Source organism: Anolis carolinensis, chromosome 6, assembly GCF_035594765.1.
Source record: "Anolis carolinensis isolate JA03-04 chromosome 6, rAnoCar3.1.pri, whole genome shotgun sequence".
Classification (NCBI taxonomy): Eukaryota; Metazoa; Chordata; class Lepidosauria; order Squamata; family Dactyloidae; genus Anolis; species Anolis carolinensis.
Window position 1 is genome coordinate 100,939,605 of NC_085846.1, and position 27,698 is coordinate 100,967,302.

General features: G+C 39.0%; 2 protein-coding genes across 4 annotated transcripts in view; one reads left to right on the top strand and one right to left on the bottom strand.

Annotated features, from left to right (window-relative positions):
- Window positions 1-858: 858 nt before the first annotated feature.
- LOC100557173 (microtubule nucleation factor SSNA1) lies at window positions 859-1,242 on the bottom strand. The gene has a single exon (XM_062957859.1). The coding sequence runs from the start codon at window positions 1,240-1,242 to the stop codon at window positions 859-861; it is 384 nt and encodes a 127-aa protein (XP_062813929.1).
- A 4,623-nt stretch (window positions 1,243-5,865) lies between these two features.
- The window catches only part of wac (WW domain containing adaptor with coiled-coil), a 58,751-nt gene continuing 36,918 nt past the window's right edge, over window positions 5,866-27,698 (top strand). For 2 of the 3 annotated variants that reach the window (XM_062958124.1, XM_062958125.1), the window contains exons 1-3: window positions 5,944-6,293; window positions 6,426-6,462; window positions 10,497-10,692. In XM_062958124.1, the coding sequence (XP_062814194.1) occupies window positions 6,253-6,293; window positions 6,426-6,462; window positions 10,497-10,692 (274 nt within the window). In that variant the 5' untranslated portion in view covers window positions 5,944-6,252. The other variant, XM_062958126.1, reaches the window with a different exon arrangement.

Below are 27,698 nucleotides of genomic sequence, written 5' to 3' on the forward strand. Positions count from 1 at the left end.
GTATCGATTGTCATCAACCTTGATAGTGTAGGAATGTCATGCACAAGTAGAAATTTTGACTTTTACAGTCCTTCTACATTACTTTGGGGTCATGAGCTTTGAAGTTACTTGGCTTTTTCAAACCAACTAAAATATATTGTATAAACAAGTTAGAAAAAATAATCATAATGACATATACAGCGATATTGCAGGATATGAAAACTTGCAAGGAGTGAAAATCTTCTCTTTTTGCTGACCAATGGCATACTCAGTCCTAATTGCTTTATTCAATGATACAAAAGTTCTTTGCAGCCATTCTTCAATGATAGCCTGTAGGCATTTAGAATTACAATAGTAAACCTACAGCCTTTAATCTATTTTTTGGACTTCTAGCACTTCAAATAATTGTACCTCGTTGCAAGTCCTTTCTGTTCAAAACTTGTTTATCAGGCTTGAAACTGGGATGCTAAGGGTGGAAGCTCTGATCAGTCTTCAATCTATCAAAAAACGGTTAAGCTGTCACCATAAATCCACAAAGCCGTCTTCCCCTTGTTCTTCATGACTTTTCAAAAAGTATAGTCAGAGTAGGGTTTTATAAGTATCTTTTAAATGGTGTTACATTTTAATTTATATCCTAACCTAATATAAATACTGCACTGATGTAGATGGATGATTCTAAGATGGGATTCTATGCTAGTTGCTTACCATAAATAAAGATTTGGTTTGATTGACTTGGGTTTGATTGCTTATATTAAATGTTCAGTCCCTAAGAACTTTATTTCTACTTTTTAATTGCTTCCTTGATATTAAAAATGCACCATCAATACACAAATGTGACTCAAGATTAATAGATATATAGTCTATAACATCTCACCAAACCTAATGTTGATTTAACTGAGCTGCAAACAAGGGACCATCCCCAGACGCAGTACTTTTTAGCGCAATCGTTTTGTCCAGATTCAGCATTTCGTTTTTCAAAACATTCAGCAGCATCTTAGAGCTTCCCAAGATCTTCTCATAAGCAATTTCTGTTTCGGCAAGAATTTTATCGAGTTCCTTCTGGGCAGCAATTTTCCACGCTAAACATTCACAAACGCAGGCCAATTGTTTTGTCAGCATCTCAAGTTCCTCCTGGACTTTCTTCTTCTCCTCTTCCTCCTGTTCGATTTGTCTGTTTAGCTCTTCCCTTTGCAAGTGCAGCTCCTCCACGAATTTCACAAGCTCGTTGTTGTAGCTTTGCAGAACGGCCCCCTGGTGAGTCATCCTCCTGGTTCTACCCTTCCAAGGAAGAGCAAGCGCTTCTTCTTCCACCACCATTCAGCTTTCTGTGTATCATTTAAAGAATGGAAGAATGAAAACATATTTAAGAAACCACACGTCAAGCCAGAATGGAAACACAAATCAATAAACAAGGGTCTCAGTATAGTACAGCCAATCAGGCATGGGCAAACTTCGGCCTTCCTGGTGTTTTGGACTTCAGCTCCCACAATTCCTAACAGCTTACTGGCTGTTACATGCATCTGTGTATGAGTGTGTGTGTGTTTATATATATATATATATATATATATATATATATATATATATCCATCCATTTCTGTGTGTATATGCATGTGTGTATGTGTATATTCACTTATCTATCTATATCTGCCTATGTGTATGTGAATACGCATCATTAATGATTTTATGCACATATTTATCAATGTCTGTATTTCTGTGTGTATGTGTATAAGCATCTATCTATCCATATCTCCATCTCTGTGTGTGTATGTACATATGCATCTATCACGTGCATATGCACATATTTCTATCTGCATTTCTGTGTGTGTATGTGTATCTGCATCTATCTGTGTACGTGTATAGGCAGCTATATCTATGTGTATCTGCATATAACTACAGTAGAGCCTTGCTTATCCAAGCTCCGCTTATTCAAGGTTCTGTATTATCCAACACAGTTTGCCTTTTAGTAGTCAATGTTTTTGTAGTCAATTTTTCAATAAATTGCAAAATTTTGGCACTAAATTCATAAATACAGTAATCATTACATAACGTTATCGTGTACTGAACTGCTTTTTCTATCCATTTGTTGTAAAGCATGATGTTTTAGTGCTTAATTTGTAAAATCATAACATAATTTGATGTTTAATAGGTTTTTCCTTAATCCCTCCATATTATCCAAGATTTTAGCTTATCCAATGTTCTACCGGCCCGTTTATGTTGGATAAGTGAGACTCTACTGTACCTATACTCTGTGTGGATGTACATTAATCTGCATATAACTATTATTTATTATTTATTTATTTACTACATTTATATCCCGCTCTTCTCACCCTGAAGGGGACTCAGAGCGGCTTACAAATCAAATGAACATACAATATATTATTAGCATTGGCATGAGCAGCTGCTGTTAGCTCCAGCTCTGCAAACCTAGCAGTTTGAAAACATGCTGATGTGAGTAGATCAATAGGTACCACTCCGGCGGGAAAGTAACGGTGCTCCATGCAGCCATGCCGGCCACATGACCTTGGAGGTGTCTACGGACAGCGCCGGCTCTTTGGCTTAGAAATTGAGATAAGCACCACACCCCAGAGTCAGACATGACTGGACTTAACGTCAGGGGAAAACCTTTACCTTTTATAGCGTAATATAAGCATTGAATTACTATATTGTACTATATCATTATATGGTAATATTATTAGTAATATTACATTTAATATATAATATATAATTAATATTATTATATTGTATTATTAGTAGTATAGCATTGTATTCCTACAATAACTACCTATATTCCGTGTGGATGTACATTATCTATGTATCTATGTGTATATGCACATATCTACATTCTGTATGTGTATATGCATCTATCATGTGTAGAGGCATATATCTATCTATATCTCCAAAAAGGTTTGCCCATGCCTGGTCTACACTGTAGAATGGATGCTGTTTGGCACCACTTTAACTTCCTTGGCTCAGTGCTATGAAAACACGAGAGTTGTAAGCTTCACACGGTCTTGAGCCTTCTCTGCCCAAGAGTGGCTGGTGCCTCAGGAAACTACAAGTCCAGTCATTCCACAGAAGCTGCGCCAGAAAGTGGTGCCAAACTGCATCCATTCTACATTGTAGATGCCCCCCTGACCTTTCTCTCCCCTCGCCTTCAAACCCTTGGCCAAGAAAAGCTGCAAAACAGGCGGGCAGCTGTTCGCCCCGGGCCCACCGACCTCCTTCCTCCCAGAATAGCGACGCTGTTGCCATCCTTGACTTAGAGGCCGGAATATGGGAGGCGCGGCGTTTCTGCGCCTGCGCGAGGCTCAGAAGGAACAACGACAGGATAGGGCGCCGCCCGCGCCTGCGCAGTGCGAGCATTGAAGCCTTCGCGGCCATTGCTCTCCATCCCTGCGCCCTCTTGAAGCCCAATGGAGGGCGAGCCTCCCTGCTGCGACCGTAGAATTAATGCAGTTTGACACCACTTTCAATTCTACACGTTGTATTTTGAGGAGGCACCAGCACTCTTTGGCAGAAAAGGCTGGAACTAAAACTCACACAATGCCATTGCATTCAGCCATGGTGGTTAAAGTGGTGCCAAAGTGCATTGATTCTACAGCAGGCAAGGGCAAAGTTTGGCTCTCCAGGTGTCTCCAGGTGTTGTGGGAGTTGGGAGTCCAAAACACCTGGAGGGCCGAGCTTTGCCCATGCCTGTTCAACATTGTGAAGGGATTTCAGATACACATTTTGGCATATAAGAATAATAGTAATAGCAAAAATAAAATAAATAATATGTGTATTTGTACAGATGCCCAAAGCACAAGGTATTAACTAACCACCCAGGAAATTGGCATTCAGGGTTTTTTCATTTTTGGAAATTAACATTTATTATATTATTATCATCATTATATATTATCATATCATTGTTTTTGTGTGTGTGTCAGGAGTGACTTGAGAAACTGCAGGTCGCTTCTGGCGTGAGAGAATTGGCCGTCTGCAAGGACGTTGCCCAGGGGATGCCCAGATGTTTGATGTTTTACGTTCCTGTGAGAGGTTTCTCTCATATTCCCGCAAGGGAAGCTGGAGCTGACAGACAGGATCCCTGGATCACTGTTGGCACAAGGGTTTAACTCATTGTGCCACCGAGGGTTCCATATCTTATTGTTATTATCAGATATTATTATAACCATTTATCATCATCATCATCATTTATTACCATATATTACCACTGTTATTATTATCTCATTGCAATGAAAGGACCAAGGCAGTGAAATCTCCAGCCCATCCTCTGTTTGAATATCAGCCAGCCCACTGCCTTAAACTAAGAAATACAGTAGTCTCACTTATCCAATGTTCTGGATTATCCAACACATTTTTGTAGTCAATGTTTTCAATACATTGTGATATTTTGGTGCTAAATTCGTAAATACAGTAATTACTGCAGAGCATTACTGCCTATTGAACTACTTTTCCCTGTCAAATTTGTTGTCTAACATGATGTTTTGGCTTTGACCGGGGCTTTTGATCAAAGGAAATTTTCTTTGTGCGGTTGGTGGGAATGAGAGACAGGGCCTTTTCGGTGGTGGCCCCATGGCTCTCGAACTCCCTTCCTAACAGCTCCTTCCTTACTGGCCTTTCACTCAAATCAAAACATCAGGAGAGAATGCTTCTGGAACATGGCCAGGCAGCCTGGAAAACTCATAGCTACCCAGTGATTCCGGCCATGAAAGCCTTCAACAACACATTGAACATCTTTAGGCAGTGTTTATTATTATTATTATTATTATTATTATTATTATTATTGTATTGTATGACACAGCAAACAAGATAGATATGCTGGATTTCGTATCACAAAATCACAAGTCGAACACTTCCCAAGTGTCTAGGACTGTGTGATGTATATATATTATTATTATTATTGTATGACACAGTAAACAAGATAGATATGCTGGATTTCATATCACAAAATCACAAGTCGAACACTTCCCAAGTGTCTAGGACTGTGTGATGTATTTATATTATTATTATTATTATATTGTATGACACAGTAAACAAGATAGATATGCTGGATTTCGTATCACAAAATCACAAGTCGAACACTTCCCAAGTGTCTAGGACTGTGCGATGTATTATTATTATTGGGTTGTTGTATGTCTTTCGGGATGTGGCCATGTTCCAGAAGTATTCTCTCCTGACGTTTTGCCCACATCTATGGCAGGCATCCTCAGAGGTTGTGAGGTATGGAATTATTATTATTACTATTATTATTATTGATACAATGATGTTGTATGACACAGCAAACAAGATAGATATGCTGGATTTTGTATCACAAAATCACAAGTCGGACACTTCCCAAGTGTCTAGGACTGTGTGATGTATTTTCGGATGATGCGTGCAGATCCCAGTAGGGTGGCCTTTTGCAGTTGGCAGATCGTAATTTTGTCAATGTCTATTGTTTCCAAATGCTGGCTGAGATCTTTTGGCATGGCACCCAATGTGCCCATCACCACCAGGACCACCTGCACTGGTTTCTGCCAGTCTTTGAAGTTCAATCTTGAGGTCCTTATTATTATTATATATTAATATAATAATATATTATTATTATTAATTTATTATTATTATGTAGGCAAATATTATTATTATTATATTACAGTATTATCAGTCTTTGCCTCTCTCTCGGCTTTCCCCGGAAACACCAGATGCCTTTCCCCGGCGGAGAAGGCAGGAGCGGAGAGAGCCGACGTCGCCCGAAAAGTGGGGGCCTGGTACGGAAAACACCGAAGATTGGAAGGAGGCGTGTCGTCAAAACCTAGGAGGGGGGAGGGATCGGCCGATGTTACCCGAAGTGCGAAGCCGGGAAAAGGGGAGGGAAGGCAGGGGGAGAGGGAGGAGCTTCGGCGGAAAGAGCCGAGCGGAGCCGACGTTTGGCGAAGGCGTCGTCGCTTGAGTTTCCCGGATGTAGTTGGACGGCGGTAGTGTTGGGAGCAGTGACTGAGGGAGGAAGAGGAGGAGGAGGCGGGGGGAGGAGGAGACGGTGGCGGCGGCGGGAGGGGGGAGACGTCGTCGCCTGCCTGCCTGCCTTCCGCGCTGCGTTTTCCGTGCGTCCCTTGTGTGTCGCTGGGCGGCGAGGCGATGGGCCCGTGAGCGCCGCTGGGCCCCTCCGAGCCGCGCTGCTGCTTCCTCCTCCTCCTCCTCCTCTTCCCTCCCCTTCCTTCCCCGTCCGTGGCCCAGCCGCGCCCTCCTCCTCCTTCTCCTGGTCCCCTCAGTCTCTCTCTCACAGGCCGGGCATTGATGGTAATGTATGCGAGGAAACAGCAAAGACTCAATGATGGGTAAATAAGCCCCCCCTCCTCGCCCCCCCCTTTTCCCCTCGCATTGGTATCGCCCTCCTTCCCTTCCTTCCCCAACCGCCAGTAACGGCCGCTCGCTAACGCCACTGTTTCTCTTTTCTCTCCCTTCTTCAGCTGTCACGACCGCAAGGGGGACTCGCAGCCCTACCAGGTACCTCCTTCGCCGCCGCAGCGGAGTGTGGGAGGAGGGCCGGCCGCAGCTACTCCAGCGCAGGCTTGGCCCGCCGCTGTAGGCCGCGCAGGGCCTCGGCCTGCTTCCTGGGCCGCGCGAACAAGGAGGGAGGCGGGGAGGGAGGCCTCGGACGGGGAGGGAGAAGCCAGAGAGGCCTCAGACTGGCCCTAGAGCCCATCCCAGGTTTTCTGTTTATCCCAGGTTATCTGGCAGTGCGGACTCATATAATCCAGCTCAAAGCAGAAAACCTGGGATCAAATCCTGAGATATATGGCCCATAGACGTTTTCTTTTCTTTTTTGGAGTGGGGAATGTGTTGTTTTTTCCCTCCGAATTACCACATCTGTGTGGCAATTGATTCTGCTCCAGGCATGGGCAAATTTGGGCCCTCCAGGTGTTTTGGACTTCAACTCCCACCATTCCAAACAGCCTCAGGCCCTTTCCTTTCCCCCCTCAGTTGCTAAGCGGCTGAGGGGAGAAAGGAAAGGGCCCGAGGCTAATTGGAATGGTGGGAGTTGAAGTCCAAAACACCTGGAGGGCCCAAATTTGCCCATGCATGTTCTACACGGTGGAATGGTTTCAGATACACATTTATGCAAATAAGAATAATAGCAAAAATAAAATAATGTGTATTTGCACGGATACCTAGATCTATGCTCAAAGCACAAGGTACTAACCACAATTCTCATAATTCCTAACACCTCACAAGGTACTAAACTGGTAGGGTGTTAGGAATTGTGAGAGTTGAAGTTCAAATCACCTGGAGGGCTGAAGTTTGCCCATGCCTGGTCTAGCCCAAGGATAGAGAATGTGGAACCCATTGGCCATATTTTCTCCCTTTTTACTTACGTGGCTGAGGGTGAAAAGGAAAGGTCCCGAGGCTGTTAGGAATTGTGAGAGTTGAAGTCGAAAACACCCGGAGGGCCAAAGTTTGTCCATGCCTGGGCTAGAAATTAAAACTGCACCCCTCCCCCCGTTTATTTCTAACTCTATTTAAAAAAAATGGTAAGTTATAATAATAATAATAATAACAACTTTAATTTTATATCCCGCCACCATCTCCCCAAAGGGACTAAGGGCGGCTTACAAGCCGGACCAAGCCCAAAAGTAACAAAGTTAACCAAGTTAAAAACACATTTAAAAATGCAGTAAATATGTGACAATCTAATTAAACAATTAAAACAGTAAAGTATAAAAACATTAAAATAAATCAAACACAATCTTAATAACCAGAACCAGGACTATAGTGGATATGTCAGAATTAGAGATGGCTGGGTATGGGCTTCTGCAAAAAACATAGGGCCAGGCCTGAGGGTAAAGTGCTGAGTTCAGTCTGACAGTCAGTTAGGTTTGGGCAATCAAATTCTATCTAGACTTGAAGAGAACTTCACCGCCGCCTTTTCCAGGCCCCCATCTACACTGCAGCTTCTAATGCAGCTTCAAACTGTATCATATAGTCAGGAAGCATTAATTCAGTGCAGCTTAGCTGCATTGTTAGGAGATCGTCTCACTACACTGTTAAAAATGAAGCCATTCCACTTTAAATCCCATGCCTTCTGCCTCTTGGTTCCTGGGATGTGCAGTTTAGGGAGGGGTCTTCAAAATTCCCAACAGGAGCGGTCCTGACCTCATTAAGTACAATGCCCAGAATTTCACAGGGGGCTGTCATAGGATTTAAAGTGGAATCGCATCGCTTTGACAGTGTAATGTGATATTTATTATTTACTGAATTTTTATTTATATACCACTTTTCTTACCCCAGGGAGGACTCAAAGCAGTTTACAACATAATAATGGCAAAATTCAATGCCTAACATTCATATGAAACCAAATCATAACATCTAAACAAGAAACATATCACTATGCATTAAAACCAATAAAACGATTAAACGTAAGATAACATTTAGACATGAGGACATAGAATTAAAACCACCTAATATAAACATTAAAATCACATGATTCAAAATCATAGACGGGACCATTCCAATTGTGAATTGTACATATGCTATATTTATTTTCTTGTACTGCATTACTTTACTGGCCAAAAGCTTGGTCCCATAGCCATGTCTTTGTTTTCTTTCTGAAGGCCAGGAAGGGGGGGGGGGTGCTGATCTGATCTCACTGGGGAGAGAGCTGATGGTGTAGATGGGGCCCTGTCAGTGAGGCTGTTTTAAATTTGGAGTAAAAATAGGCACCAGTTCAAAAAATACAGCTTGAGCATCCCTCATGCAGAGGTGCACCTGTACTATAAAATGAATTTTATAGTATAGTACTCCACTGCCCTGGCTCAATGCTGTGGAGTACTAGGAGTTGTAGTTAGTTCTGGCACCAGCACAATAAAGAGTTCTTGTGCCTTGTCATCTTCGAAACCCAGGGTTCCATAGCATTGAGCCATGGCAGTTAAACTGCATTGATTCTGCAGTGTAGTTGCAACCTGAAATGATAAGATTTCAGATACTGAAATACCTGTCTTTGCAGATAGGTACATAATGAGATATTTTGGAGATGGGACCCCATCCAAACACAGAATTTATTTTTATTTCATACGTACTTTATACACATAGTCTGAAGGTAATTTTATACAATGCTTAAAAGTTTAGACTAATTTTATGCATGGAACAAAGTTTGTGCATATTGAATAATCAGAAATTAGAGGTGTGACTTGGCCACTGACCAGCACAATTTTGGAGTCTGTTGGATTTTGGAATTCAAGATAAGGAATGCTGAACCCATACTTGCTAATAATGGGATAAATAGCAAAAATAAGAAGTGGTTGGAATTAGGACTGTTTGACTTATTTATCCAAAATGGGTGTGTATAAAGCAGATTTTGACAACTGGAGCCTGAAGCCATTTTGATGAAAACATTCAACACACAAAAGTGTGTATTTTGAAGGCATGCAGATAAAAGAGCTGTTGACCAGTGTGCTTATAAAATGTTATATTCGGTGGATACAGGTTGCTGTGGTTATTAAATAAATGCATAGCAATGGTAACACATGCATCTAAGATCCCTTTTATACCCGAGCAATTCTTAGTCCCTCTTCAGAAATGGCAGTCTAGGAAAAATACACCACAAACAGTTTTATTTCATAAATTTATTTATTTACCATATTTATATCCCGCCCTTCTCATTTTGTAGGGGACTCAGAGCGGCCTTACAAAAAGGCAACAATTTGAGGCCGTATAACATACATATAATAAAATAAACTAAACAAATACATTAAAACCAACAAGTTAAAAGCTTCTCAGCATAAAGGTCCTACTGATTGAAATCTAACCTCTACGTGCTTTGTGTGGGATAGCAGCACACAGTGTGATCTCTGAAACCAGTGTAAAATTCCCCATGCCGTTTCCTTACATACTTAAAACTAGTACTAAGAGATTTTTAAAGCTGCTTTTCATTAGTTAAAGAGCAACCTTTACTGTTCTCTGCAAGGAAAGCAATGTTAATGTACTGCATTTGTAGTGCACAGTGTCTTGATTATTGCCTTCTAAAATAACAAAAGCAATTAATCTACAGGAACCTACTTAGAGGTGTTATAGGACTTGAATACTGGTAATACAGTATTTCGATATTTTAAAGGGAAAATAGAAGTGAGTGAAGGAAAGCATAACTATATCTTGAACAAGTCTCAGTAAGAATGGATGAATGAAAAACTCACTGAAAAGCATGGCCTATTGTTAAGTTGATAAAATAAATTGGGACAGGTCCTGTACAGTTGGGAAACCTAGTCAAGAGGGATACTGAAGATGATTTGTTTAGGTCTGTAGGTTTGCCAGCCCAATGTTTCAAAAAGAGTTTGTGGTATAGTGTAGTTCAGGTGGTGGGGGGAAGATTTACAAAATTGATTAGAGTACCACAAGCCCTTTGCAGGTGCCACATTATCTATTTTAATATCCGTAGTTGTTAGTCTGATGTTTTAAAAATAAAGGCCTGAAGTATTTGTTATAAAGTCTTTGTTAGCTACCAAGACACAACTTAAAATTCTGTATTTGTCTTGTAATTTTTTCAGGCTCTTAAATACTCATCAAAGAGTCACCCCAGTGGTGGTGATCATCGGCATGAGAAGATGCGAGACACCACAGACCCTTCACCACCAAACAAAATGTTGCGGCGCTCTGATAGCCCTGAAAACAAATATGGTGACAGCACTGGACACAGTAAAGCTAAAAGCATGCATACTCACAGAGTTAGAGAGAGGGATGGTGGTGAGTTAATTTTAACTGAATTTTTCTCAAAATACTGCTAGCTTCCAGTGCATGCATCAGAATAAAACACATTCCTCAGCAGAAGTTTAGGCTAGTTATAACATAACCAGAAAGGGAAATACGCTCATAGACTTTTGTTTATTTAATTTGTTTTCTTAGATTTTACTATAGATGCTTGTTTTTTAAACTATTCCCAACATAAGGCCTCCTGAATTAGTAGCCAAAGGTTAAGCAGTGCTTTCTTTAAATTCTCCATGTCATTTTGTTATGTATAATGTCTTTCACTTACACATATTGCATTGCCAATGTTGGAATTTTCTTAGTACTGATTGAAAATCAGTAATGTTGATCAGTATAAGTTACATCAATATAGGCCATTCTAAAAATAAGCTGTTATCAATATTTAAAATTAATTGAAGGTAGATTTAAATTGCTTTCATTATTTGTTTTGGAAAGTGAAAGGTTGGGATTTTAACTACAAGTGCCAGTTGGTAACTTTTTAAACTTTATTTAGATCTATAGTATTTTAAGCTCTAGAAAGCATTGTTGTTTACCCTTTGTGCACTGGAGCACTGTTTGAGGTAAACTCCATCCAACACACGAATTACCTGTTCCATCATCCTTACTAGTTTGTGGTTCATGGACTGAGCTGGGAGAACTCTGAATGGCAGTGGAAGCACTGGTCCTTGTTAGATCCATGAAATTACTCTACACTTTGGACTGATACTTATCCAACTACAGTAGAGTCTCACTTATCCAACATAAGCGGGCTGGCAGAACGTTAGATAAGCGAATATGTTGGATTATAAGGAGAGATTAAGAAAAAGCCTATTAAACATCAAAATAGGTTATGATTTTACAAATTAAGCACCAAAACATCATGTTATACAACAAATTTGACAGAAAAAGTAGTTCATTACACATTAATGCTATGTAGTAATTACTGTATTTACAAATTTAGCACCAAAATATCACAATGCATTGAAAACATTGACTACAAAAAGGCGTTGGATAATCCAGAACATTGGATAAGTGAGACTCTACTGTATTTAGAAATAATAGTCCAATCACTTGGCATTTTGTTAGGATTTGTGTATGTATAGTTCCCCTATCTAGCAGGTGCAGGTTTTGTACAGAATGTTCTGTGGGTTGGGCACTCTATTCTTGTTAGTAACATCTCTGTCCAAATCTGCTTAATTTCTTGATGAATATTCGGACTTTTTACTGATAACCAAGTTTCTTTCAAATATATAGCTTGCCTTTATTTTAAGTATCCATTGTATGTTATTTTTATAGAAACACATTTCATGTTTATGTGTTTTAAAAAAGCACAACATTCATTTTGCTCTTTCAGCTAGGAAACAAATATTTTGAACACAAAGTTTTTTAAAGTATGGTTCGGCTGAGTGGAAGATAGCAATCAGATTATGAATTTTAAGCAGGAAAGTAGAATCTTGGTTACTTTTAGGTTATTTTCCAACCTAATATAAGTCAAAGTATAGATAACACCAATAGTTCTTAGGTTTTTGCCCTCTAGATGTTGTAGTCTCGTCTCCTAGAATCTTTAACTCTCAGATATACTAGGGCTTCCAGGAGCTGAGATTAAAAAAATATATTTGAAGGGACAATCCCCCAGAATTACTGGCATAAAGTTCTATTCTATCAGATGGAAAGAGGGAATGAAGGAGGGGAAAACAGAAGCAAAGACACAAGTGCATATGTGGATTAGGATTGGGTTTAGGTTAAAGGTGTTATAAGTTTGAAGACTACTTATAAGGGGTTTAGTATGAAATCTTTTCCCACTGAATTATTTTTCAGACATGCATTTTCATTTATATAGTGCAGGGGCAGAATCATGTAGCCCTTCAGAGGTTCCAGCATCCATAGCAGCATAGCCAGTGATAAATGCTGGGAATTGTGATTAAAGAAAAATACCTGATGTAGTGCCATCTGTATACAAAGTATTTTTAAAGAATAAAAATATAAATTCCTATTTTAAAGGGTTGACACTCTAAGTAAAGGTAAAGGTTTCCCCCTGACATTAAGTCTAGTCATGTCCGACTCTGGGGGGTTGGTGCTCATCTCCATTTCTAAGCCGAAGAGCCGGCGTTGTCTGTAGAAACCTACAGGGTCATGTGGCCGGCATGACTACATGGGGTGCCACAGGGGTGGTACGTATAGATCTACTCACATCTGTATGTTTTCGAACTGCTAGGTTGGCAGAAGCTGGAGCTAACAGCAGGAGCTCATCCTGCTCGCTGGATTCGAACTGCTGACCTTTCAGTCAGCAGGTTTAGCAGCTCAGCGGATTAATCCTCTGCGCCACCAGGGGCTCCTGACACTCTAGAGAATAGAAAAAATAGAGGAAGAAGTGAGACATTGCTGATATAGGAGAAATATGGATTTATGTGTTCCAGGACTTGCTGTAGAGCACACATGTCCAATGCAAGGCCCATTGGCTGAATCCAACACATCATGTCATTTTTGTGGCCCATGAGGCTTCTATGCCTGAGAAACAGAATTACATTTATTTATACAGTCTTACAGTTGCAAACAACCCTTTGAAGGCTGATATGGCCCTTGGTAGAAATGAGTTTGACATCCCTGGTGTAGATTGTAAGCCAGGAGTTGTACTTGAACAGGAAATATAACAACAAAAATATTTGAGTCCATTTGATATTTGAACCTTCTTTTTATAACTATTTTCCTTATGTAAGTTCATGGAATAATGACATTTGGAACATACAGTGCTGAAAATGTATCATTGGTAACTTTAAGTAGTAATGTGTTACTGCTTTGGGAAGACATTATGCTACCATTGTCCTGTAAATAGTCTACTGAGGAGGATTCATCTATTCTACATGTCAAGAAATTTGGGGCAAACATACTGGCCTGCAAAAGAGTTTTGTAGACCTGGTCTCATTTTAGTAATTATAGGAACATTTGGTACCTCTGTTTCTCCATCCTAATGTTGCCTGAACAGAGCAATCTGTTACTGTAGCTTGTAATGAACTATGCCTTCAGATGAGTGAAATAAAATAAAAATTCTTTTAAAAATAAGTGCACCTTACTTCAGCAGCGTTATAATATAACAAAATATAGATCTGGAAATGTGGATTTCAGATCGCCCACTCTGACTTGTTGCTTTTTGTTAAAATCAAACTCGACATTCAGGGTTGTCGTATCAAAAATACAGGTGTGCTGCCATGGCTATGGCTTACTTGGAGAAACAGATAAAAATATTTAAAGCACACTTTTAATAGAACAACATATTAACAAAGATCTATTTTATAGCAAGTTTCTGATCTGATTTGTGATATGTATTCACATATTCTACAGAAAACTGGCTAATGAATCTTGACAAGCTAGGTGGGCTAGTTAAATTTGGGTTTGGTTCCAGGTCTGTTTAAACATATGCAGCATGTATTCCAAAATCTGTGGATTCTCAAGTCACATTATATATAATGATATATTAAAACAATGGCCCATATATAAAATGATGAAATCAAGATTTGTGTATTGTATTTTTTTCAAGCTGTTTATGGGTAAATTCATGGCTGCAGACTGTAAGAGCAGAGAAAAATGTTTATCCTAATGGGTTTTCTTGAAATAATTTGTTTGAAGTGAGTGAGTAAATTTGTTTTAGTCTTTAAAGGATCATAGGAACAGATGGGTCCTGACTTACTTGAAAGTTGATTTCCTGTACTTTACAACGTAACTTGAGGCTGACATAAATATTCCACAAGAATTCCTTGGAGATTGGGGTTATATAGTCTAACATAAAGGAAATAGCAATAGAGTTAGTGGTTTTACTCAAAGTACCACTAATCTTAGAGGTTTAAAGCACAAAACATCAGAAACTAACCGTTTCCATTCTAGAGAAGTTGAGATGATGGTCCAGAGGAGCCGAAGTGGCAGAAGTTGCTGATACCAAGGGGGCTTGGCTGGGAAGATCTTGCTTGCCATTTAAGATGACGTCTTCTTCATAGGTTCATACAGACAGAAAGAGACATTTAAGGACTGTTTTCTTCCACTGCCTTCTCTAACAGGGTTCCACATGGAGAAAACAGTTAAAGAGAAGGAAGCAATGTAGTTGCTGTGTTTTCTGCAGCAGGTGCAGAGAGCACAAGGGCAGTAGAGATAGTTCATTTGTTGTTATGCTCTTTACAGCAGGCTTTTCAAATAGAGAAAGCAGTCTCACATTGCTCTTTTGCCCCAACATTTAGTGGAAGCCCCTTCTAGATCTAAGATTCCACTTTCTTCCTCCCCCGATGTATCTTTTAAATAGGCAAAACTATCAAATGACAGCAAGATTTGCGTTCCTCCTTCCCCATCAGACTCCTGCTTCTAAGCAAAGGGAAACCTTTCTTTTGAGTAATGTCAAGATTGTAATTGTATTCTCTCCCTTTCTCAACCTAGACAGGTAAAAGAAGATCAGTCACGTTTTCTTGATGCTCAGAATTTCATGCAAAAACTCTGAACAGTCTTGCTAATAACTTTTAATGAAAAAGTGTGTCTCTCCTAGATTGAAACGCTTGTAGGGAGAAAGGAGCATTACATTGATAATCTGGAAATGGGGGAGATATACAGTGACTAATACATTTACCCCAGTTAATATATCCAGTGGGATCTGTAGTTGGTCTTGATGGGAGTGTGGACTGTTGTGGACACCTGTTGTTTTACCGTGTTTCCCCGAAAATAAGACAGTGTCTTATATTAATTTTTGCTCCCAAAGATGCACTAGGTCTTATTTTCAGGGGATGTCTTATTTTTCCATGAAGAAGAATTCACATTTATTATTGAACAAAAAAATGAACATTTATTATATACTGTACAGTAGTTGTCATCACAAACCAGCATAACCAGACAAATTGTGAATCCTATCAAGAATTTCTTGTTACTACCAATATTTCCATGTACAACACTATGATACGTACATTTACCAATCCTGCATGCTCTGATGTTCTGTTCGATGGGCATGCTTCCAAACGAAAACTTTGCTAGGTCTTACTTTCGGGGGAGGCCTTTCAGCAAAACCTCTACTAGGTCTTATGTTCTGGGGATGTCTTATTTTAGGGGAAACAGGGTATAATTAGAAAATACATCCTTGATCCTCCTCTAAAAGAAGGCTGTTATTTAGATCTTGAAGGGTTTCTTGAAAGTACTATGTACAGTAATTAAGAAAGACAAATAAATTAGTCAAATAGCTGACTATGAGACATGGGATGCTCAATTTAGAACCGCAGTTGTAAGTATTCAGCCTATGGACTGTGTGTGTCCCTCAAAAGCTTTTTTATGTATCCTTCATCTAGCTTTTCTTTTGAGGTCAAAATGAGAATTTCAGTTCTTGGAAGTCTCCAAGAGCAGCCTCAGCAAGGCATGAGGACCTTCTCCCCACTCTTACTCACCTCTTATTCTTCTTTAGCTAAATAAACTGTTAAGGCCCTTAGAGTGTGCTGAGGCTAGAAAAATACCCCTCAGATTTGCCCAACTGTGTTTCAGAACATGTGCTCTGTGCCCTGTACCTTAATTAGAATTCCTGACTTCATATAATTTCAGTAAGTATACTCACTTCATTTTCCCTGGTTATTTTTTTTCTAAACTTGATAAATCTGGAAGTCCTTTTGTCTGAATTATTCTTATATGTTTTAAGTCCCATTGCACTTAGTGCTACATCATTTTTGAATGTTTAGGATTGTTTTGTCAGGGATTTGGCTTTGCTCTTGCTGGAATACTTTAATTTGAATTTTTCTATCAGAACACAGTTTCAGTTGAAACAGTTTTTTGTAAACCAGATCAACCGACAAATTTAATTTAGAAGTTAATCTTTAGTAAAGGCAAAAAACATTGAAGCTGTGGAATCGTAGTGAGTGCTAGGGAGTTCATACACTTCAGATTGACTTTCTGAGACAGCGAATGCTCTCTGTCCAATTTTGTTTTATCAAGGTATTTATGTAAAAAGAATGTCAAGGACACTTTGTAACAATACATTTATTTGTCTTTATTTCGAAAAATATTGCAGCTTGGCTTTGAAATAATATTTTTTGATATCTGATGCAAAACTATTTTTCTAGGATAGACTGACACATGTACTTGATCTTTCATGCCTGACAGCTTTGAGCTCCTTGGTTTAAGTAACCCCCCCCCCCCCTCCCCGATGAAAGATCAGTCATCTTTCACAGAGCAAAACCTTTAGGCATGAAGAACTGCTATTAAAAGTTGTCCCTGGCCTTTGTGGTTCTGCTCAGGAGAAGAATTCAATTATTTCAAGCTGTCGTGTATTTGGATTCTTCACGAGCATTCTGTATCCAGTATCTGAGTTGTTGCACATGCAGATTAGGAGCTGCTACCCTAGATTTGAAATAATGAACTCACTAGGGACTTTTAAAAGTTGGTAGCTTGGGTTTGAGGATTCAGGTTTAAATAAAGTTACTGGTTCCAGCTGAAGTATACTCACTGTTGACCTTAAGCATGGATTTACCAAGTTCTCATTAGTTGGGCCTACTCTAGTTGAGATTAGTAATTGGATTTAGCCATAAACCTCAGAAGTAGTGAATTCTAGCCTGAGAGAAAGAAGATAAAGCCTTTGAACAAAGGGTCAACCCAGATTGTTTCAGATTCTTACCCCTTTTTATGGAGGTCATCTTGGTTGCCCTAACGCATGGTCCCTCACACTGTTGGGGGCCTGGACTGTGGTTTGAAAAAACAAATTCCTATACATACAGCACATATCTTATTTGTAGTGCAAAAAACATGAAGAACAATACAATATTTAAAATTAAGAATAATTTTAACCAACATAAATTTACTAGTACAGTAGAGTCTCACTTATCCAAGCTAAACGGGCCGGCAGAAGCTTGGATAAGCGAATATCTTGGATAATAAGGAGGGATTAAGGAAAAGCCTATTAAACATCAAATTAGGTTATGATTTTACAAATTAAGCACCAAAAACATCATGTTATACAACAAATTTGACAGAAAAAGTAGTTCAGTATGCAGTAATGTTATGTTGTAACTACTGTATTTATGAATTTAGCACCAAAATATCACTATATATTGAAAACATTGACTACAAAAATGGCTTGGATAATCCAGAAGCTTGGATAAGCGAGGCTTGGATAAATGAGACTCTACTGTACTTTAATGGGAAATGTGGACTTGTTTTGGCTGATGAGATAGTCAAGTTAATTGGGATCGTTGTGTGCTTCAAGTCTTTTCAGACTTATGGCGATCCGAAGTCTAAAGTTTACAGTGGGGGCTGGGTAAATAACCCTGGAAGGCTGCATCTGGCCTGCAGACCTTAGTTTGGGAACTCCTGCCCTAATGGGAAAGGCACTAGTAATGCAAAAGATTCTTTCAGGAGCATTTGATACAGCGGCACTGGCAACTTTCTGAACTATGGATCCAGGTTAGGTTTAAAGTTACTGTGTTGCAGTAGGTCTAATAATTCAGGAATGCATGGTCCCAGAAGAGCATATTCCAGCTTTCTATTTTGCGCATAGTGTATCTCAAAATTCTACTGTATTATGGTCCCAATGATGCATTTCCATGAAACATTGAGAGAGATCATGTGAACTATGAAGCCCTTTCTTTTTCAGTTAGATAATTCAGAGAATCTTGAACAGCTGTCTGAAACTACTTTGGAAAAAATCGAAGGCGAAAAACTTGAAAGTCAATAAGACAGTAGTGCTGTGGGCTGGGAGGTTTGTAGAACTGCATGGGCTATACATTTGATCTTGGCTAGGATTGCTCTCTCTTAGAAGGCCCATGTTAGCAGCTTGTTTGAACCTGTGCAGATGGCATTGATAGCCAGGACGTACATTTTGTTGCTTGGATAGTCTTGTAAAACAGAAGCTCAAGCCATGTAATCCTAATTCTGCATTAGTCGTTTACTGGCCCCACAGACACAGTTTGAGGTGCTGGTGTTGACTTATGACCTCATAAGATGAAGTACAAGTGTCCTAGGATGCTTGCAGCACAGCTAAACGATGAAGCCCCACGCCACCCATCACACAACGCAGGCTGACTTCTGGTGGGGCTCCGATGGTGAACTTGGGCCAAAAGTGTTCTGGGACACTTGGCCCAGAACACACAGGAGGCCTCCCGTGTTCCATAAGGAATCATAGGGCCAGCGTGGGGGAAGTTGTGGGGGAAGTTTAATGTATTATTAAAATGTTCAACTGTGGATGAATATTGGAGAATGGTATCATTTGCCGAATGATTTGTTAGTTTAAGTTATGTGAAAAACCTTTTATCTGTGCATACTAACAAATTGAGAATGTGCAATAGAAAGCATTCCAGTTTTTTTAGAGGCAGCTCATATAGACCTTTTCAAGAAATGGAGGGTCTGAAAAAAATCTACATTGATTCATGGTATAGAGAAGTATAAGGGAGGTTGTTTTGATGGAAGGACTGACTTGAATTAAAAAGGGAAGAAGACAAAGACCTGGGCAGGAGGGTATTATTCTGGGAAACAGAATTCCCTTTCTGTTTATTAGTGAAAAGGAATATTCAGTACTCTGGCAGGATTGTTTAAAAATAAATGGTTCATTCTATAATATCTGGGTTTTTAAAAAGTAAAATTATGTGATGTCTTAAAAGATACTCAAAATATTTGTTAGAATAATTCACTGTCAACCCTTTTAAATATGATATATACTTTCTGTTGATCTTAGTGGATGCAGTTCCTTTTGTTTATGTGTCATTGTTAAATTAGTTGAATAGAATTAATTTTAAACAAGAAAATGTTTCTGGGAATTCAATAAGTGGAGCATATGGGATCTGACTCGTGCAAATTATTGAGTTCATATTGGTAAGCCTTGATATTGAAAAACCTGCACAGTGCTTTGTGGGACCAATTAAAAGTGTTGGTTTTCAGTTTTAAAGTCCCAAACATCTTGAGACCTGCCTGTTCCAGAGACCACCTATCTCATTATGAAACTTTCTGTCAGTGTCAGCAATTTATTATGGTCTATGACCAGAGTATATGAAAATGGTCACAGGTGCCCGAAAAGGAGAATCGCAGTTCCCATAAAAGTCAAATAAAAGAACAAGTTAAAAACATGTTATAATAAAAACAAATTAAAAGCAGACTATTAGCAGGGTTGGCTAATAATAAATATCGATCCACTAACGGACTCTGGAGGGGGATAGAGGGAGCATTTGCAGCATTTCAGTTATAACAGATTGCTCTGGCTACAGGCCCTGCGGGGTCAGTCATCGTCCGTCTGATGGAAATTGCTGCCACACAGAACCTGGCGACACTATAGGTTATTGCAGAAGAGGAGTCCAAGAGCAGCAGAGAGGTGTAGTATCTTTCAGTGCGGCCTGGATGTTTTAAAAGCCAAGGAGTGATGAAATTGATTCTAATGTCTCTATAAAACATACACCGGAGGAGCACGTGCTCGATTGTTTCGATATGGCCATGGGCATAGTCTCTCCTGAGCAGGGGTATGAAACTTTCTGGACATTTACTAACTTCAGGAAAGGTCCTCTTGAGGGAATCATCAACTGCTGTCTTGATGAGCACGAAGGAAAAAGAGACTTAAAAGATGGTGCTTTATTAATAATAGGGCCTCTTAGGAAATATGTATGGGAAGGAAATATACATGAAAACAACTCTGCAGTGTAGGATACATTCCTTTTAAAAAGGAAGTTGAAATAAGGAAATTTGCTTATTTCCTTATAGTGTAGTGTTTTTAGGCAATCCCTTTCTCCCATATGCTCTTAAAGATTATCTCTATTTTTTCTACTATCTACTTGGAAGATTTAAAAGACCCTTCAATCTTCATGTGCTTTAATTTTGCCAGCAAGTGGTTTTGAGTTCCTGGCTCAGAAAAACTTCTGTAGCTTTGACTAAAAGTGAGTGCATAGAAGCAAAAAGTAAAGTCTGTGTTAATGCCCTTATGTAATTGGGTGTTATATATTTATGTGTTTTCTTGCTGTGGTTTTTATATAGCACTCTGAAGAAAACTTCTAGATAATCTGCCAACCCACATTTGTAAAAAGAACGTCTTTGCAAATAAAGGACCTTCTTTTTAGAAACATTAGACGTGACTGTATTTTCTTTGCAGATTTCATTGAACAAATACTTTCTAGGTTTTGCTCCTCTTTCTTTCTTGATAGACACAATACTTTTCTTTGTTGCTCCCACACCAGAATGCACTCTCTTTGGAATTGCTCAGCTCCTACTCTTACTTTTAACAACTGAGGGGATATATCTCTTCAAATGAGCCTGTTAAACTATTTTGATAGTTATTGAATATGATTATTTTGTTGGTCTTATTGTTTCATTTGCTTGTAATCTGTTTTAGTTATGTTTATTGACTGAATAGTTTTCATAGGGAAAACGTGATAAAATTACAAATTCCATAACATATCCACGTGGGTATTGGGGAAAATAGCTGGGAGTTATTGGGAAAATAGTGGGAAGAGTAAATAGCCTTCAGTTAAGGCATCAGCAATGGGTAGCCTTTTTGTCTAGAGTTTGAATCCCCAGCAGGCAAGATGATACTGCTTTGTAAGGCTTATACCATGACACAGACAGAGCTAGAAACATTTAAATAGTTTTAGGTAATGTAATGCATTTAAAAATTGAGCTGTTAGTACAGGTGACATTATATTGGCAGCCCATGCATGTTAGATCTGTAGGTGAAGAGAGTTTGAAACTTATACTTATTAGCAATAGTAAAACAGAAAAGAACAGTAAAACATTCCAACTCATGGTACATATTTGCAGCAAAAGTTGTACTCACCCTTTTATTCTGAAATAGTATGTAGAATTTTAAAATAAAAAAACTTATTTTGTGCATTATAACCATTCTTCAGAATAGGAATACACAGTCTAGTACAATAGAGTCTTGGTTATCCGACACTCCGTATTATCCGATGGGCCAGTGCAGCAGACCTGTCCATGCACCGGGGGAAAATCTGTGCTGGCTGCATCTTGTTCCTCCAGGTGGGCACCCGGCATTTAGGCCCACTGCGCTTTGCTGAGAAACAGCTGTTTTTCTAGGCAGCAACACGCAGCACGCCCAACAACGACACATGTACAGCCATGCTCCCAAACAAGTGGCAGACCCCTCCCGCCACCGCTCTGTGCATGCCTTCTTCACAGGACTGAACTTTTTACAGATTTAACTTCCATTCATTTTATGCAATTCAATTTTTATTTGTAGTCAGTTTTTTAGTAGTCAATGTTTTGTAGTCAATGTTCTCAATGCATTGCAGTGTTTGGGTGCTAAATTTGTAAATACAGTAATTACTGCATAACGTTACCATGTACTGAACTGCTTTTTCTTTCAATTTGTTGTAAAACATGACGTTTTGGTGCTTAATTTGTAAAATCATAACGTACTTTGATGTTTAATAGGCTTTTCCTTAATCCCTCCTTATGATCCAACATTTTTGCTTATCCAACGTTCTGCCGGCCCATTTATGTTAGATCAGTTAGACTCTACTGTAAATAGGCTGTATGATTTCAGATCACTGGCCATGCTGCCTGGGGATTATGACTGTTGTAATTCGAAAAAATCTAGAAAGCACATGCTTGACTCAAGTTTAGCGCTACATAAATGCACACAAGTAAACAACAGGCTCATGCATTTTCCTATGCAGAGTACAAGCATCTGTTCTCGGTTTTAAACCTCCCAGAATAGGAAAATGTGGATTTAACATGTAGAATAGTAAACCTATGCTTGCACAATGAGATTTGATTTTGACTTGTTTCAGTTAACTTTGTTATGCCCATAATTGGCTGAAATGTATTTACCTACTTTTTGGGGGGGGGGGGGGTTGTGCAGCTTTGGTCTGCCACTAGCAAAAGGGAGAATCTTGAGAAAAAAATCTTGCTGTATTTGAAATTACTTTGGGAAAGAAATTTCCCTGCCTCCTTCTACACAGATATTGAAGGGAAATTAGAAAATGCAATAAATGAAAAGCATCAGCCATTGGGTTTTGTGTTGTGAGAAACGTTTGCTCCTTAACTGGGCTGTGTTGCAGTACAAATATATGACAAACCTTTCATTTCCATAACAACTGTGCCCTACCACGTGGAGCCCTTTGTTTTCTGTATGTTTGGCAACATACAGAAATTAGTGGAAGGCTTGTATTGCTTGCCGTTTTGTTATGATCTTAATTTATTTCACGAACATGTTGTGAACATGTGAACAAAATAAATTTTAAAACCCCTCAAGCATATGTGGATAAATTTATATTTGCTTATCTTCTCTTTTCTTCTTTTTATGTTATTCCCACTGTGTTAAACAGTATGACCCTCATATGCTCAATACCCACAGTGTCACTTATGTCCTTAAAATGTGCTCTTTCTTAGTATTTTCTATGTTATCCAGCTTGATTCTAAGGTATTCTTCCACCAAAGGTTGTTGATTTTAATAGGGTTTTCTGTTAACTGTGATTTCATGTTTCCACACTTAGTTCAGGACCGTATCCTCTGTGGATATAGGAGTCATACAGTATTTACATCTAAATTTGTATGGGAACACTGACTTTAGCATTTTATTCTATGCATAATTTCATAGAAGTAAGCACTACTTGTTGGGTGGCCTTATTCATAGATAAGTGGAGATTGGATGGTTATAGGGATCACACAATGCCTCTATTAAAGCAGCTCCACTGGCTGCCAGTGAGTTTCCGGACCCAATTCAAAGTACAGGTTATTACCTATAAAGCCCTATACCAATGATGGGCAACCTATTGCGCTTGGTGTGTCAAAATTCACCAAAAAACCTAGCTTGACTAGTTTCAATGTAGTCATGAATAATGAATAATATACTAGTAATAATATGATAATACACTACAATAATAATAGAATAATTATACACACACACACACACATATATATATATATATATAAAATGTAATGTGCATAATTCCCCTGGAGTAAACAACAAAAACACTGGACCAAATCACACCAAACTTAGCCACAAAAGACATAGTCATCCAATCAATCTGCATGCGGCAGCGTGTCAGCAAAAATGGCTAGGCGTGTCAGTGCTGACACGTGTGTCATAGGTTGGCCATCACTGCCCTATACGCTTTGAGTCCATGCTATCTTTGAGATTGCATCTCTTTCTACAAGCCAGCACGGGCACTAAGATCTACTGGGGAGGCCCTCCTCCCGGTCGCACCTCTGTTTCAGTTACGGCTGGTGGGGATGAGAGAGAGGTCCTTCTTGGTGGTGGCCCCCCATCTTTGGAATGCCCTCCTGAGGAAGATCAGGCTAGCCCCCACTATTCAAGGCCTTCCGTTCACAATTTTCAACAAGCCTTCGACCATATTTAGATTCCTTTAATGAAGATACATGAGGACCCATAGATTTCACCAAGCACTTTACATGACTGACATTTATTATTGTTGTTTTATATCTGCTGCCATTGCTGTATTGTACAGATTTTAACCAGGGGGTTTGTGAAGTGATATTTCTGTTGACCTTTATTGTTTCATGTTATTGTTTCTGCAATTTCTGTATTTTGTGTGTTTGCCTTTTTTGAGTGCTTTGTAAGCTGCCCCGATGCGGGGTATAAATAAAGTTTATTTATTTATTATATTTATCATAGACCTGGGTCAATTTTGCTATTTTGGCAATCTGTTAAATGGAACATATATTGAATAAAATGTCTTAGCTGTTCAGTAAGGTAGGAAAAGGGTGTGACACCCAGAGGTGCTTCCCTCATCATATAAAGATGATTCCTAGTAAAGATAAGGCTGAAGCATGTGGAGGCTATTTGGTAACTCCCATCCTCTGGAGCAGTGGTTCTCAACCTGTGGGTCCCTAGATGTTTTGGCCTCCAACTCTCAGAAATCCCAGCCAGTTTACCAGCTGTAAGGATTGCTGGGAGTTGGAGGCCAAAATTTTAGGGGACCCACAGGTTGAGAGCCACTACTCTAGAGGGTCCTTTTGTGAGAGGCTTTGCTGGCCCTCCTTGCTTTGCTTTTCCCAGCAAGCAAATGCATTTTTAAAGCAAGCATTTAATATGTGTGTGTGTATGGAGGGGGGTATTGGGAGTGTTTGGACTTTTGTATATTTTTTATTAAATATAACAATATAATTTAAATATAATTTTAAAATAATTTTCAAGTAATTTTAACTGTTCTTAAATGTTAATATTTTTATTTTACATCGTTTGTAAGCTGCCTTGGTCCCATACTGGAGGAAAGGTGGCATTTGAATTAAATAAATAAAATATATGCAGTTTCTACTCTCTGAAATGTTTTCTTCCAGGAGACTTGTGCCTGGATGGTGTTTTTTAATGGCTTGTATGGATAGACATGCCATGGCTGGTGTGCAGAAGTGATTTGGGATAGTGACCTAATTGTCCCAAGCATGTTTTCCTGCATTGTAGTGTCACTTCATTTCCTTTGTATTCTGAGAGTTGGAAAGTATTGAAACTGATAGGATGATGACGATTCTTGTGAAACATTCTCATGTGCTAGAAGCTGATTTATAGCCATAGTAGGGATGGCAAAGAATCTAACTTAGCTGTAACTGTTTCTTTTTAAGTTTTGTTCAGAAGCATTTTTATAGGATACTAGCTGTACCCGGCCACACATTGCTGTGGCATAGTCAATTGGCCACCTTGATTAGCATTTAATGGTGTTGTAGCTTGAAAGCCTGTCTGATTCCTCCCTGGGGGAATCCTTTGTTGGGAGGTAGTAGTTGGCCCTGATTGTTTCCTATCTGGAATTCCCGTTTTCTGAGTGTTGTTCTTTATTTACTGTCTTGGTTTTAGAGGTTTTTTTTTAATGCTGGGAGCTAGGTTTTGTTCATATATTTGTGTATATTTTATCTGTATATACCAGGCATGAGCAAACCTGGGCCCGCTTGGTGTTTTGTACTTCATCTCCCACAATTCCTAACAGTCGGTAGGCTGTTTGGGATTGTGGGAGTTGAAGTCCAAAACTCCTAGATGGCCCACATTTGCACATGCTTGGTATATATTATGATGTTATGTGAGAGAGGAGGAGGAGGAAGGAGTGCAGCGAGATCTCCGAGAGGGAGCGGCAGGCTCGTGAACAGCCAGGTGCCCCCTCGTAGAGGGTGGGATTGGGGGTTTGCACCATTTTGTGACGGTGATAGCGAGAGGCATGATTTGAGAGGAAGAAGGAGTGCGGGAATGGCAGGATGGTGTGTGAGATAGGGCAACCTCGGGAGGCATGTGTGGAGGCCGGAAGGCAAGGACGTTTCTGAGGGGATGTAGTGCCTGCCTTCTGGGTTCATTATTTTGAACAGTCTTTATTCCTCTGTAGTTTTTTTTTCTTCTTCTCCCATGCATTGGAGGAGTACGGGGCTTGAGGCAGCACATGCACTGTATGCTATTGTTTATTTTTGGGGTTTTAAAGCCCTTTTTTCTGAGTGTGTTTATGTTTTTTTCTTTGTGGTGGTCATTCATTGGATAGTCAGCCGTTTTGTTGCCAAATTTGGTGCGATTTGGCCCAGTGTTTTTGTTTTTAACTCAGTCCCACAATATAGATTCTCAGAGGACAAATCATATTCATTTTTACTTGCGTGCTATAGTTATTTCAGAATTGGCATGAGTGGTCATAAGGGCTCTAGTCATTTAGGAATAGCTTTTGGTTTGTCCATCCTGTGGGTTTGGATTGGATCATTTGGAGTGTTCAGTCTCAACAGTGCAGCCATAAGATTTGTCCATCCTTGCTTTTTTCCATCTGCCAAATTTATGGTCTCAACGGTTTGCTAAGTGACATCAGAAATACTGTATTTTGGAATAGAGACATTCTAATGGTTCTAAAGGAGATTGCGTCTGAAGCATCACCTGAGTTAAAAGTTTTAGAAAATTTGAAGAGAGAAAAAGTGCTTGTGGAAAACTTTGAAATATTTCCAGTTAATAATAATTTGTATCAAATGTGGTTTTTCTGCACTGCTTTAATTACATAAATACATAAATAATGTAACATATGAAGTTGTATTTTGGGGCATATTTATTAAGTTTACATTGAATCATATTTATTTCTGCATTTTAGAAGACCTTCAATTGAAATACCATGATTATAGAATGGTTAGAAGAAGAGAGTAAAGATATAGATATGAAATTAGAGAATATTTTCTTCATAGGGAAAACCAGGAATTTGGAGAAGAAATGGTATAATAAAATAGGGAACCCCTTTTTAAAAAATATATTAGAAATCTGGACTAAGTATGAAGAAAAACTAATACCACCGATCTCCCCATTAACACCGGTGTTAATTACAAAAAATTCCCAATAAATCTCAAAAGGGAGTTAGAAAGAAAATTTAAAGAAAAAGGAATGATGAAATTAAAGGATTGGGAATCAAAAATGGAAAATCTAGGGGAGATAAGGAATCAACTATCAGGGAGTATTGGGTGGTATAAAGTTCTACAATTGGAAAGATGGGCAAGGGAAATAAGAAAGAAATATAAGGGAGATAGAGAACTTACAAAATTTGAGAAGATGATTAATCAAAGGGGGGGAAGGGAAGGAAAAGAAAGAACTAAAGGTATAACAAGTGATATTTACAAATTGCTAATAGATAAAGAGCAGGAGCAGGATCACCTTAAAGAAATGTGGGAGTTAGATTGCAATAAGGAAATAAACCCTCAAATCTGGAAAGAAATGTGGAATATGCGTATATTAAAAAACATGTCTATAAGAATAAAAGAGAATTATTATAAAGTGGTTTGGAGATGGTACCTCACACCAACTAGATTAAATCAAATTGATAAGAAATACTCTAAACAGTGCTGGAGGGGCTGTCAGGAAATCGGTACATATATACATATGTGGTGGTCCTGTAAATATGTTCAAAAATTTTGGGAGAACGTTTTTAAAGAAATAAAGGGAATCACCAAAACAGAAATAATAGGAATGCCTGAAATAGCACTGTTGTCATTTATGGATAATATTCAAATATCAAAAGAGTTAAAGGAACTAATTGCCAACTTGGTAACAGCAGCAAGATTGTTAATAGCAAAAAAATGGAAAGGAAGTGAGGAGTGCCAATTGG

Excerpts from the sequence above, each read along its gene's own strand:
- LOC100557173 (XM_062957859.1), bottom strand. The coding sequence starts at position 1,242 with ATGACTCACCAGGGGGCCGTTCTGCAAAGCTACAACAACGAGCTTGTG.